The 15,275-nt window shown below is 40.4% G+C and overlaps 2 protein-coding genes across 3 annotated transcripts in view; one reads left to right on the plus strand and one right to left on the minus strand.

Annotated features, from left to right (window-relative positions):
• Nucleotides 1-9,317, minus strand: part of lins1 (lines homolog 1) — a 28,212-nt gene extending 18,895 nt beyond the window's left edge. The window contains exons 1-3 of one of the 2 annotated variants that reach the window (XM_028823361.2): nt 9,165-9,317; nt 5,997-6,063; nt 760-1,275 (exon numbers count right to left, since the gene is read on the minus strand). In XM_028823361.2, coding sequence (XP_028679194.2) covers nt 760-1,149 — 390 coding nt within the window. In that variant the 5' untranslated portion in view covers nt 1,150-1,275; nt 5,997-6,063; nt 9,165-9,317. The remainder of the gene's footprint in view (nt 1-759; nt 1,276-5,996; nt 6,064-9,164) is intronic. The other variant, XM_051920430.1, reaches the window with a different exon arrangement.
• A 118-nt stretch (nt 9,318-9,435) lies between these two features.
• asb7 (ankyrin repeat and SOCS box containing 7) overlaps nt 9,436-15,275 on the plus strand; it is a 59,468-nt gene continuing 53,628 nt past the window's right edge. The window contains 1 exon segment of the mRNA XM_028822802.2: nt 9,436-9,970. The gene's annotated coding sequence lies outside the window, so the exon portion shown is untranslated.

The following is a 15,275-nucleotide window of genomic DNA, read 5'->3' on the forward strand; positions in this document are numbered from 1 at the left end:
GATAGCGTTTTGCCGATGTACTTGCCTCTCGTGTATTAGTGGCTAAGCAACTTTATCTTTCTTTGGAGGTTTCCTTTTGCTGATATGTTCCCCTCGCTTGCGTATTAGCAGCAGAAGGAATAGTAAAAGGGATACGGTTTTGCCGATGTACTCGTCTCGCTTCTGTATTAGCCACTAAGCGAGTGGCTTTCTTCAGAGGTTTCATTTTGCCAATGAGCTGACCTCGCTTGCGTATCCTCGGAGGTGGAGCCCTTACCCCGACTCCACCACTCACATCCGGGCCGGACAGACACACACACTTCTATGCATAGACATTTATATGCAAAATTCACAAGGTAACTTGAATTCAACAGATTCGTGTGATTTCTGAATTCTGACCTAAATGGGGCAGCAGTGTACCACAAGGCCCACATATCCTAACACATAAAACTTTGAGCACCCTGAGCTCCCAAAAGAATCCCCAGCCTCACAAGCCCCCACAACCCCATTGAAAATGGGAGAAGGTGTAACCACCAAATAGGCACACATGAGCAAGGATTCGCATTGCAGGATTCTGGAGCTGTCACAGTGCTCTGACATCTGCACCATTATGCCGCCCTCATAACCCCCCAGTCTTTTCTTGAAAATATGTTTTTTAATCAATGTAAAAATGAGGCACTTTTCTAAAAATCTGGGGAAAAAGGCATACTAAAATATGAAAAATTTGAATACAAGTAATATAAGATGTAACAATTAAAAAAAAAAAAAAAGTCAACTTACAAGTTTTGCCATAAGATTCATTTCTGTCAGTAATATCCTCAGCACTTCTGTACCCCCTTCCTGACGGGTCTTTTCTGTGATGTTCGATACCACAGTGGAGCTTAACATCTCAATCAGGCTTAGCTGAAGCCACAGTTTTTCATTCTGTCGAGTTTCCTGATGATGGTGACTCATTGAGCTGTCAAGTACTCCTTGAAGCCGTGAAAGTGGAGGATCACAAATGTCACTGGACTCGGTGTTGCGACAGACATTCATATTTTCAAAAGTCTTAAGATGCTGACCCACACCACCAGGACATATCTGAGACGCTAATTCATGACTTCCCATATTGATAGGGGCGCCAGAGTGCAGGCTTTTGTAGATCTGCTGTAAAACTACTCCGTCATTCATTTTGTTGTGCTGAAGCTTTGCATTTGTTTTGTTGCTTTCTTAGTTCTTGTTTATCACATCTCAGTATTCTTGACACTCATCTCAACCGTGAAGTTGAAACTGGTATGTTTACTGAGACTTTATCATCTGCAAAAGACAAACAGACAAAAACAAAACAGATAAAAAAAAAGTTATTTATGTTTTGGTTTTTGTACGAAACTGACAAATCTGCTAAAAATGTTTAGACTGTCATAAGAATGATCAGGAGACATAAAAAAAGGTTTAGGGGCAGCCACCAGTGTATTATGCCATGGCTGCAAAAGGGTTAATTTTTGGAGGAGTTGTGTCTGGTTCAATGTCCAAATCAGAAATGATGACATTTGGCAAAGATGGCGGCGTTGAAGGTCTAGGCAGGAAGTGACATCATCACAGGTCCCCAGAACCGGAAGTGATGTCGTCGTGGTCATCGTAACCGGAAGTGGCGTCTCCACAGGGGCCGGAACACTGGGGAATTTCTTGTGAATGGTCTGCTGAGGATTGACAGAAAATGTCAGTGCACCTCGCCACCCTCTGGTCAGACATGGAATTATTACTATTTGAGTCCTTTAGCTGCCTCCCATGTGCACGTATGTGACAACACATAGAATATATTTGATCACTCAATGACAAATTATATTTTAAAAAATGTCAATTTATTTCTAGAAAGTTGTCTGCTGCTCAACTATAAACCTAACTTTGTTAAAAATAGCAATACACGTCAATCTCCAAATACAAACCCAGCCAACGATTTATTTTTTTTAACCTGCTTAACTAAGCAAACAAACAAGAGAACCAGGACCTATGCCAACTGTAATGAGCAATACTACTGCAGTCACCAAGCTCGAAACTGTGACCTTTACTTCCATGTGCTAGGGGTTTTGGTGATAGGATCCAAAATGTGCTATCAAGTTAAGTTTAGTTTCTGATTCTATGATGCTCAAAACATCTAGAAAGGTTGATTTTAGAATTGCGTCTGTGGAAACCTATATACGACGATAACTTTGTAAAAATGGACCTCTCTTTTCCAAACAAGTTGCATTAATAATAATTCCACTCTTCTAACTACTCAAAGTGCTCTCCACACAGGGAGGACCCAGGATGTGTACCCATGATACTGCAAGACAGCAGTGCTACCTACCACTGCACCACACTGTGGTGTGCATCAAGGAAAACCATTTAAATATTTACTGCTTTCTTTTGACGAGCCATACCTAATTTTTTTTTTTTTTTTTAAATCATAAAAATGACTTCACATACCTAAAATAAAAATTCTTATTAGTCATCATTCAAATTTTAGGCATCTACAATACATGATTAACAATTCAGAAACAAGTTCCAGTTTTCTAAAATGCAAAGTTGACAATTCAGAAAACAAATTAGTGATATTTATAATGGACTTTGTGACATTTCCACTTCTAAAATGAAGCCTACCTGTTCAGGCAGCAGCCATTCTTGACATTATCAAAAGATCTTTATTGACTGGCGCAGTTCTAATGCACCAAACCCATAACCCTAGATCTGAGGGGTAAGCCCTGCTGCCCACCTGTGAACAAACAACATACAACTGGTGTACATATAAGCAGGTATCTTGCCAGTCTCCAAGGTAAGACTAGAAACAGGCGGTTGCAGTACACAGAATACTCAACAGTACATTGTCTAAACTTTGCTTAGTTAGTCTTGGAAGTGCTGTCAACAAATATTAGAAAATATTTCAAAAAGCAGGAGTTGGAAATAGGACTTTTTTTTCATTCTACGAAACACATCTGTAACCTCATGGCTGTTCAGCACAACAGAATTAATAGAACAAGCTTTAGCCCATAACTTTCTTTAAAGAAAACCAAATCAGCCTTTTATAGTCTACAAAAAATACATTTGCTTAAACCATTAATGAAAGACTAACACTTGCTGTTCAGGTTTTATTTCCCCCACAAGGTTCCTACACTGAAAGTGTGTGGGAACAGAGATAAGGAGTACAATAGGCAAGCTGTCTTTTCTATTAGAATATTTCGTATTGGTTGTGGACATGCAGGTGAGAATTAAACGCTGTATTTTGTACATGTGACAGTACTAAATGTGTTGAGGTTCTGTAAAGTAGTTAAGCTAGTATATAAAGCTTACCTCAAAACTCCTAACTGATCACGTAGCTGGTCACCGGTGCTGTATTGCATTGTTGATTAGCACATTCAAGTAAGAATTTCACTACACATGTGACCATATTTACCCTATGAACCATATAAAGCATATTTAAGCTTTATAACACACTGGCGAGGCCTCATCTGGAGTCTTGTGCGCAGTTTTGGTCTCCAGGCTACAAAAAGGACATAACAGCACAAGACAAAGTCCCAAGAAGAGAAACTAGGCTGATTCCAGGGCAACAGGGGATGAATTATAAGGAAAGATTACAAGAGCTGAGCCTTTACAGTTTAAGAAAAAAGAAGAGTAAGAGGAGACCTGACTGAAGTGTTTAAAATTATGAAAGGAATCAGTACAGTGGATCGAGACTTATTTTAAAATGTTTTCATCAAAAACACAGGGACACAGATGGAAACTTAAGGGTAAATTTCACACAAACATTAGGAAGTTTTTCTTTACACAAAGAACAGTAAACACTTGGAATAAGCGACCAAGTAGTGTGGTAGACAGTAAGGCTTTAGGGACTTTCAAAACTCGACTTGATGTTTTTTTGGAAGAAATAACTGGACAGGACTGGTGAGCATTGTTGGGCTGAATGGCCTGTTCTTAATGTTCTAAAATGAAGGGTGAAAAATAAAATGTAAGCTAGGCCTAAAACTGCTTAATAATTACAGAAGTACTTCACATTAACCTTCTTATTTTTAAATGAGCTTGAAAAAAGTAGTTGCAGAACAGCTTCAAGCTCACGTGAGAAGCTTCAGTCTGGCATTTGCACCGATAATACTAAAGAAATGGCGTGAACTAATTTTGTGTATAACTTCAAGCCTTCATATGAAGGAAATGCTACACACACAGCACAACACACAACATGGCTGGCCAGTCTCAAAGACAAATGTCAAGACAGACACTGGAGGAACAGATATGCTGAAGCCATCTCACTAAGCCTCACTCTAGAACAGGGGTCCTCAACTCTGCACCTGGAGGGTCCCAGTGGTTGCAGGTTTTCATTCTAACCCCTTTTCTTAATTAGTACACTGTTTTGGCTGCTAACTTCTATTTTAATTGCCCCCCCCCCCCCCCCCAAAATGTGTTCCGCTAAATTTCTCAATTTCTTTCCTTACATGGCACCCAAAGAGACATGAAATGTGAAGTGGGTGAGCCAACAGAAGACCAACTAAGTCAGGGCCTCAAACTCCAACCAATTTCACTCCAACCAGTTGCTTAATTAGGTGCCGAGTTTTGTCGTTAATTAAACCCGTTCTTTAATTCCATGGCTTATTGCTGCTCTCATTGTGCAATGGCAAACATTTCCAAAATTGCTGATTTTTCTAAGAGCATCGCTTAAAATGTTTTGGGGACCTGAGCAGATCAGCATTCCTGAGACCTTCATCTTTCAACCTTCAATGTTGGTCCTGTTTTGATTAATTTGGTATCTCATTATTGTTTGGCTGCTAATTAAGGAAAAAGAAACAATTAAGGGGTCTGAGTCTTCAAGAGCAAGTCAATTATAAATTACCATATATACTTGCATTTAAGTCCTCCCACGTACAAGTCGGGGCTTGATTTTACCGTATAATTTCCAGTATTTTATAATGTTGGTCGTTCAAGTCGAATGCAGAAAACTCGCGCTATTGGTCCAAGAGATTACAATATGCTAAAGCCCACCTGAGAGAGTAACCATGAAGCACACTGCCTTTTTGTCCTATGTATTGTGCCTATGTGATCACACAGTAAAATATGAACTATTTCGAAGCAATGTTTGCACTGTTTTAGGTTTTTTTGTCATACACCTTTATCGTAAGAGCATCCCTTATCTACGATGGAGTGTTCGATCAGAAGAAAATATGAAGATGGTTTTACATTATTAGGTGAAAGAAATTGGTAACTGCGCTGCTGCAACAAAATTCAATGTGTCTGAGAAACTGATGTGAGATTGGAGGAGGCAAGAAGATGTAAGTGTTGTATTTTTGAACAGGCGTATAAGTCGGGGCCTGATTTTATGATCGATTTTTCGGGTTTCAAAACCCCAACTTATACGTGAGTATATACGGTATAATTCAAAATAAATTAAATTAGCAGCAAAAACAGGTCACTAAATTAAGAAAAGGGTAAGAATGAAAACCTGCAGCCACTGGGGCCCTCCGAAACCGGAGTTGGGGACCCCTGCTCTAGAAAAATCCACTGGACAGCAAGTATTGCTACCCATGTTTCATTTGATTAATAACACACGAGGCATATTAGAATTGATACATCTGCATAGCATAAATTTATACAGTATATAGGTGTACTGTTTTGAGTACAACGTAAATAGGAGTAGAAAGAGGAACAAACAACATACACAAAAGGCAGTGACAAGAAAGTTAAAAACAGACAGACCGACAATTCTACCGCAAGAACATAAGAAATTTGATAAATGAGGAGACCATTCAGTAGACCAAGCTCATTTGTTTAGTTAATAGCTAAGCTGTCCCAATCTCTTATCCAGACACAGTTTAAAGGTTGTACATGTGCATAACGTTTATGGTTCCCTAAAAATAAAGTGCAAACAATATACTGTATTTTTGTCAACATTCCAGAACTGGAACTTACCTGTTGCTATTTTCAGATTATAATTCACTGTAAAACACTTTGGTACAATGCATGCAAAAAGGTTATTTTTTTTCCCCCTATAGGGTGTTACTGGAATTATAAGTTACCTGGAGGTCCAGTGGGTCACATAGGAGCTCCTCAAATGATGACCACATGACTGCCCACTGAATACAACTAAAGGGAAAAAGAGGGAAAGTTCAGACTTCACAACAAACTGCTACAGACAAGTCACTTTTAAAAAAAGCCACGCTGCTTTTAAATGAGTTAGAATACATCTATCCCAAAACTAGCAAGGGTTAGCCCATTTTCTGCAATAACATTTGACAACAACATGAGCTAAGGTACAGATTATTACTAAAATCCCTTTGCCGCACAGCTCCATGTGACCTTGACGATGACAACTTTGCATTGGAAACGGCCGTGTACTTTATTCATTGATCTTTACAAAAAAATGCAGTTCGTTTTTTGAAACAGCCAATCACAACACACCAAAGTGAGTACAATGGACTAACCTTTACTTTAGATATTAAGAGAATGTTGACAACTACCACAAAAAAAATAAATAAAAATAAAATTAAAAAAAAAAGATGTTGTTCCAGGGGTAAACATAATGGAAAGAAGGTTTAACTAGCCACCAGTTAATAACAAACTACAAATAAAGAAATCTTTGGCTAACTTGGTTCCATTTGAAATTGTGAATGTGCATCATGAAGTATCCATCCATTATCCAACTCGCTATATCCCAACTACAGGGTCACAGGGGTTTGCTGGAGTCAATCCCAGCCAACACAGGGCGCAAGGCAGGAAACAATAACATATAGATAGATAGATAGATAGATAGATAGATAGATAGATAGATAGATAGATAGATAGATAGATAGATAGATAGATAGATAGATAGATAGATAGATAGATAGATAGATAGATAGATAGATAGATAGATAGAGGTGCTATATCCAATTAATAGATATTAAAGGCACTATATGATAGATAGATAGATAGATAGATAGATAGATAGATAGATAGATAGATAGATAGATAGATAGATAGATAGATAGATAGATAGATAGATAGGATACTTTATTAATCCCAAGGGGAAATTCACATTTCCATACAAATAATGTACCTCAAAGAGCTTTACATGATGAAGAGAAAAAAAGACAAAGTAAGAATTAAAATAAGACAACACTAATTAACATAGAATAGAAGTAAGGTCCAATGGCCAGGGAGGACAGAAAAAAACAAAAAAAACTCCAGATGGCTGGAGAATAAAAATAAAATCTGCAGGGGTACTAGACCATGAGACTGCCCAGCCCCCTCTGGGAAACAAACCCCAGCCAGGGCGCCAGCCCACGGCAGGGCACACACACACACACACACACTAGGGACAATATAGAAACGCCAATGCACCTAACCTGCATGTCTTTGGACTGTGGGAGAAAACCCACGCAGACACGGGAAGAACATGCAAACTCCATGCAGGGAGGACCCAGGAAGCAAACCCAGGTCTCCTAACCAGGAGATACTGTGCCACCCATCATGAGGTATCTTTATATATAATACGCTACTGCGGCTGTTCATTTGTCTGTCCAGGATTTTAAATGACCTGCAGCTCGCAAACCATTTGACCTGAAATTTGGTACATATATACTACGTGAAGTCTACTATCCGCTTTCTGGGTGATGATTGACCTCCAAGGTTATTCCTCATTTTAGTTCTTATGTTATTGTAGAATCAACTCACGGGGCGCGCAACATGCGTACGGGCAACGTTGTCATCACTACCACCTTCGCCGCCACTTCCCCTAACTCTTCACATCTTAAATCATTCTTGAGGCATCTTAAGTGAAAAATTAAAGAAAATGTACTAAGTAATTGCAACATAAACACTGACAATCAGTTTTAACGCAAAAAGATGCCGACAGAAGAAGAGAAGAAGCGGGCCGCTAAGGATGGAGAAAAGAAGAGCTGCTCAGGAAGACCACTGAGCAAACAAATTCTAAACGTACAGAGAAAGAGTCCGAAAACTGGGAATGATCAAGTCAAGTGTATTTGTGCAGTGCGCCGTTACTGGACCGTTTTAATAAAACGTGTAGAAATAAAAGAGAGAAACGGGAAGGAGAGTAAAGTGCAAATTTGTTCCGGTCCACAAAACATACAGATAAATGTTCTCAGAAAAGGAAACTCAGTATAATTAAAAAATAATTTTAAAAAAATTATCATGGATAAAATAAAAGAACTAAAAGGCCATATAGTTACATACCAGGTTTCACTATCAAGAAGGACTGTCTTCTAATTAGGACACTGGGTCGGAATAGAAACCCACAGACCACTGCAGTCCTTCACGACCACAAGTAAAGATCCCTGACCCAGAGAGAGAACATTTTGACAGCAATGTCTCCCATCAATCATATAATAAAAATGCAGGGAAAACAGCGTTCTCAAAACCACTTAAACCCGATCAGGAAGCCTTTTATGACCTCATGGAGTATGATGAGGGAACCAACCACGGCCAATGTGAAGGTACATCACGGGGATACTCGCACAAAACCCCACGCAGGAACAAGTTGGAATCGGCAACTAGAGAAAGAACAGGTAACACCAACACAGTGCCTGCTAGGCTTGGGACTTGAAGCCATGGGGCAGACACACTCAACAGTGGGTCATCGTACTAGCTCAGTAATGAAGTTACCATTTCTTTTACATACCGCTGTCCACACTTCATTAGATTGAACAAAAGTACAGTTATATTTATGTGTATAAAATATTTAAAACCACTGGCGGCAGAGCAAGCGTTTAAGAAAAAAAAAGGTACGAGTTCCTTAAAAGATGCCAAAGCAAGCATCTGCTCCACAAGAAAAAAAAATGCTCAAATTGCATTAAGACATGATGGGCAAGATAAAAATTATTATTGGTATACGATAGATGTACGACAATGCCCCAGACAACGTGAAACAATCTCCAGACGAATGTACAGTAAATCTTGCTTTGATAAACAGGAAGCATTTATAACTTTAAAATAAAGGAAAATCTTAAAGCTGCACAACTAATGAAGCGTGAGTTTACCATACGTGCTCTAGCAGTTTAAACTGATATGTTAGTAAGAACACTCCTTCCACATAAATATTATTTTATACTAACGAACATGGATGAAGTGCATAAATTCCACCTCCGAAAAAAGTCTTTCTTCAGTTACTTATTTATTTTGTGTAATTATCGGGAAAGTCGTTAAAAAAGACAAGCAATTCAAAACTAAACAATCACGCAGTCAAATACCCAAACACGTTCCGAGTCTCAAACAGCAGGTCCGCTCACAATGCACCATGGGAAATGAAGTCCAACTGAGATTTTGTTTTAAATCCTTCCGAACCCAAAAAAAAAAAAGCAAGTGCCGCACTTCCGCTCGCAATACATCACGGGAAGCGAAGTCCAAACTGAATTTATACTTCTTCCTAACCCGAAGTGACGCGCTTCCGCTTTCTATGCATTATGGGAAACGAAGTCCAAATGAAAATTTACAAAAAGATAAACCCGTGCACTTTCGGAGCGTCGAAGCCAAGAATCGTGAACAGGAGACTGTTTTAGTTGGATTATATGCTCCTTAGCGACATGGTAAGTTGCTAGAATTAACCGGGAACGTGAATCGATGCTTCTTTTCTTTTAAAAGCCAATCATCAAACATCTCACTCAGGAAAGAGTGGGGCCGTAAATGAACATGACAACCCGTCGTTATGTCGCAAACCTCGTCCTGTTTTACGACTCTCTAGCTGTGTTACATACGGCAGATGTAACGCTCCGGTAGAAGCCCTGCGATTGGCTGAACTAAACTAGTTCCTTCCCCAATAACCCCCAGTATTGGGGGGTTGGTTCAGTAAAGTGTACACAAATTTAATCAATTATTAATTTACGCCGTTATCAACCAGCATTCGACCGTTTAGAGACATCATATCAACTTTATCCTAACGGAATTTGAAAATGTATGCGACGTGCTTGTTGGTGGATTACTGAAATCGTCGGTGGAAGAAAGACCAAAAGAAAAAAAAACAACAACTCAAAGAGATTTGAGTCTGGAGTGAGGAAAGGTAAAGTCGGAACGGTTTGTCTTTTTGTGTGGATTTGGTTGCTTTTTTTTCGCGCTCGTGCTTATTCAAACCCGCGATCTCAGAGTCCTGTCTAGCAGGACTCTCATTGTTCTCATGTGTGCAGCATTTTAAACAACTGGAAGCAGATCCAACGGAAGTCTGTAAAAAGTGAAACCACCAGGAGAACTGCGGCTAATAGTCCATTGTTTGTGTACCGGTAGCCCATTTCTGCTCGGCTCTGCTCTCGGGTTCGCATCGGCTCTTAGATAAGTTGAAGCCTGGAAGCTGGAGATCACTAGTGCTATGAAGCTTTTACGTGCATGGCCTACAGTGGTGGAAGGGTGAAAGGAATTCACCAAAACGTGATGTTAGTGCAAGAAAAATGACAAGTGCGGCGCCGGCTGACATGTAGCCACAGGGTTGCCTTGCACTTGTATTGTGCAAGTCTCTCATCAATTATTCAGCTCGGAGCTGTTCGCCGATTCCTGAAGGAACCGCTCATCAAAGATGGGACGGGTTCACAGCCGGCTTTGCAATGTTCTGCAGACCTTGCCGTGTCTTTTTACAGTGTTTGGAATGGAGATTCTTTTAGTATCCGGAACTTTAAATGGCATAAACATTTGTGCTGGAAAATAGCTGGAGGTGACCATTATACTGTACATCATCGGCGAATTAAAATCAGTGCGGATGCTGTCATTGGTTGGGCATAAAGGTGTATTCTGGGAGCGCAGCGTCTTGTGAGGTCAATTACAATAAAAAGTCAAGTTTTAAAAATGCTAAGAGGCAACCCGTTTTGATAACGTTTTAAACGCAGACCCGAAGAATGAACAGCAAAAAAGGTGACATGCCAAATGCGGTCGTGTGAAAAAGTAAGTACACCCCAAACTGTTGACTTCTTGAACATACTCGAACAGGCATGTAGTAGATCCTCCTGCAAACAGGGCTTACAGATTAAGTTGACATACTTGAAGAAATAACACACAAAACTGACATGGAATATTCATTCTCATAATCTAAATTAAAAAAAATGAAACGAGGGTTGAGCAGACTGTACTTGATAAGGAGACACTCAGGTCTTTTATTGTGTGCAGCAAACCTGAACTGGAAATGCTCTACCAGTCCATAGTAGCCAGTGTGGTCTTCTTTACGATGTGGTCTCCCGAGGAAGGAACCTGACCTCAAAAGAAGCACAATGCTCGGACACATTTATTGGGAAAGCCTGCTCTTTCACAGGGCGAACTCTGGACACGCTGTAAGCCGATGTGGAAAAGAGGATGGTGGCAAAATTGGATGCAAAATCCCTTCCATTAGGTGCTCATGTGCCATGGTATTCATAGAAGCAGTGTTAATATTTGTGATGCTCCTTCTGTTGGAATGACAGATGCCATGCATATGTCTCTTATTTGCCATTTGCTATGGCTTTTATGATATCAGTGTTATTGTTGATGTACCATGTGTTGGAATGGCAGAGACATAACAACCAGACACACATTTATCCTTTTATTATATTACTAGCTGTACTACCCATCTAAGATTGGTTGAAACCTAAGTAATCTACATAGACCTCCGTGTTAATGTTTGCACTGCACCGCACCATGTAATGCATATGTTACCCTTATTTGCCATTTGGTATGGGATTCGTCAAAGCAGTGTTAATATTTGTGATGCACCATCTGTTGGAATGACAAGTGCAATGCATATGTCTTTCATTTGCCATTTGGTATAGGATTCGTAAAATCAGTGCTTTGACAAAGACTTCACAACTAGACAGACAGTTGTCCTTTTGTAATATTTCTAGCTGTATTATCCATTTAAGACAGCTTGACAACTAAGTAACAAATGTAGGCCTCAGTGTTAACATTTGCAGTGCGCCATGTAATACATATGTCTGTGTTATATGCCGTTTGGTATGGAACTCATTAAAGTAGTGCTAATGTTTGTGATGCACCATCTGTTAGAGTGACCAGAGACATAGCAACCAGACAGACACTTATCCTTTTATTAAAGTAGCTGATTGTAGGAACTGTGGTGTAGTGGCTAAGGAACTGAATTATAAACCTGAAGCTTACTGGTTTAATGTCCTTGTCTGTCTCGCTATGAGACCCCTGAGGAGGAGGAGGAGATTGGGACACACGCTGATTTTTACAGAGCAAGGCATTTAACCTATGTGTGGTCCAGCTGCAACAAACATGAAACATGAATCTCTACTTGTAGAGTGCATTGGAATGGTGCTTGCTATAGAAGGATGCTATATAAAGTAACAGTTTTAATGCTCCCTTATATAAGTCTTAATAAGCATCTAATAGAAGGCAATAATACATCAATATCTTATTGATTTTATTGAATCGAAAGGTGTGCTTCATCATCAGTTATATTTGCACAAGCAGAACAAAAAAATATATATACAGTATAATATAAATTTAAGATTCCTGCAAATGTTATAAGTGGCACAGAAGCTAAAGCTCTAACTATTTACTCCCAACTGTAACCCCCTTTGGAAAGGCAGCCCATGTTACAAAAGCCCCACCGGGTCCAGACCCAGAATTAGATTAAACAGCTTTGCCAATGTAATGTTAATTTTTTTTTGTTGTTGTTGTTGTTAAAGCATTTCTATGAGTGGCATCACTTGCCAGGTGTGTATGCTTCAGACCTTTTAAAAGTGTGACATTAAAGGGCAGCAGCACAGTGCTGAAGTGGTCGGTACTGCTGCTGCCGCCTTATGCATCTGGCAGTTTGAATTGCACACGTCATTGTCCTGCTGGAGGTTGAATGTTCTCCGTGGGTTCTTATTCCAGGTTTTCAACCCGCATCCCCAAAAATATGCAGATTGGTGTGTCTAAAGCTGTTGAATGGCGGCATGTGTGTGTGTATCTTATATATAAACATCTACACATGGAAGTGTCTGTCTTTCTGTCTCAGAAGTGCGAGGCTACAGCATGGAGCTCAAAGACAGTGACTCCATCTCCAAAGTGAAATGCTGAGAAAAGAAACTCGCTTACCTGCTAATACACAAGTGAGGCGAGCGCATCGGCAAAACGAAACCACAGAGAAAAATGAAACTCGCTTAGCCGCTAATGCACAACCGATACAATTAATTGATTGAAGTGCCAGAATCCATGGTTTCCTATAGTTAGTATGTGTGTGTGTGTGTGTGTATGGGTATAGAAAAGAACCCCCCCCTTCGAAATATTCCCATATTTTTTGCTTTACAGCCTTAAATAAAAACACACACAAACTAATATTTCTTCCAAGCTTTTTCTTGCTCAATGTAACCTCTAACATCCAAATGAAAGACATCACAGCTACAGTTCAGAAAAATTATAAAAAATCAAAAACAAGACCTACTGAGATTAGTAAAGGATCACCCCCCCCCCCCACCAATGTCAATGTCATTTTGTTGAACCCCCTTTTTCTTTAATGACAGCCTTGAGTCTTTTGGGATTCTTCTCTATCAGCTTTGCACACCTAGATTAGTAATATTTGCCCCCCACTCTTCTTTACAGTTTAACTGTTCAAGTTCGGTCAAATTGGATGGAGAGCATTGGTGGTCTGCAATCTTCAGATCTTTCCACAGATATTCAGTGTGATTTCGCTCTGGGCTCTGACTGGCCACACCAGGACATTCACTTTTTCCTCCTTCAGCCACTGGGTGGTCAGTTTTGCTGTGTGTTTCATGTCGTTGTCGTGTTGAAAGATGAACATTTTGCCCATCTTCAGCTTTCTGGCATTGGGTAGCAGGAATTTGACGGTGTTTTGCCCCATCCATTTTTCATTCTACCCTAATGAGAGCCCCAAGCCCCCCACAACATGATGCTGCCCCCTCCATGCTTTACTGTAGGTATGGTGTGTTGTGGATGGTGAGCTGCATTGGCGTGCCATTTGGTATGGAGGCCAAAGAGTTTCGTCTCATCTGACTAGAAGACCTTTTTCCACTTGGCATCAGAATCTTCAAGGTGCATTCTGGCAAAGCTCAGACGAGCCTTAATGTGGCCTTTCTTGAGAAGTGGCTTTTTCCTTGCAACCCTTCCGAACAAGCCACAATTGTGGAGCGCTTGTGAAATTGTTGTCACATACACACCATTAATGACCACTCTGTGCCATCAAATCCTGTAACTCCTTCAAAGTGGCCTTTGGCCTCTTAGTGGCCTGTCTCACCAGTTTCCTTCTTGCTCTTCCATCCAGTTTGGAGGATCCAGGGAGGGTCCTAGTCGTACTTGCCACTTCTTTATCATGGACTATACTGGGCTCCTTGGGATTGATAAAGCCTTTGAGATGTTTTGTGTCTCCATCTCCTGCCTTATGTCTGTCCACAACTCTATCCCTGAGATCTTCTGAAAGTGACTTGCCACCCACAGTCAGTTGTTTGCTGTCAGTTGCTCTACCAAGCAAGGGAATGAATGCACCAGGAACAGCGTCACTAATCACACTCATTATAAATGAGCACAGCCAGTAACCAGGGTCTGCAATGGAAATGGTGGGCACTTACACCTGATTGAGTTTGGGGGGGGGGGGGGGGGGGTCCTTTATTAATCTCAGGATTGCTTGTTTTTGATTTTTTTAAAATTCTTCTGAACTGTAGCTGTAATGCCTTTCACTTGGATGTTAAGAGATTGCATTGAGTAAGTAAAGCTGGAAGAAATGTTGGTTTGTGTGTTTGTTTTAAGGCTGTAAAGCAAAACAAATGGGAATATTTCAAAGGGGGGGATTCTTTTCTATACCCACTATGTGTGTGTGTGTGTGTGTGTGTGTGTATATGTGTATATATATATATATATATATATATATATATATATATATATATATATATATATATATATATATATATATATATATGTATATATACATGTATATGTGTGTGTGTGAGTGTATAATAGATAGATAGATACTTTATTAATCCCAAGGGGAAATTCACATACTCCAGCAGCAGCATCCATCCATCCATCCATTTTCCAACCCGCTAAATCCAAACACAGGGTCACGGGGGTCTGCTGGAGCCAATCCCAGCCAACACAGGGCACAAGGCAGGAAACAATCCTGGGCAGGGTGCCAACCCACCGCAGGACACACACAAACACACCCACACAACAAGCACACACTAGGGCCAATTTGTAGAATCGCCAATCCACCTAATCTGCATGTCTTTGGACTGTGGGAGGAAACCGGAGCGCCCGGAGGAAACCCACGCAGACACGGGGAGAACATGCAAACTCCACGCAGGGAGGACCCGGGAATCGAACCCAGGTCCCCAGATCTCCCAACTGCGAGGCAGCAGCGCTACCCACTGCGCCACCGTGCCGCCCCAGCA

Source organism: Erpetoichthys calabaricus, chromosome 17 (genome assembly GCF_900747795.2).
Source record: "Erpetoichthys calabaricus chromosome 17, fErpCal1.3, whole genome shotgun sequence".
NCBI classification, from domain to species: domain Eukaryota; kingdom Metazoa; phylum Chordata; class Cladistia; order Polypteriformes; family Polypteridae; genus Erpetoichthys; species Erpetoichthys calabaricus.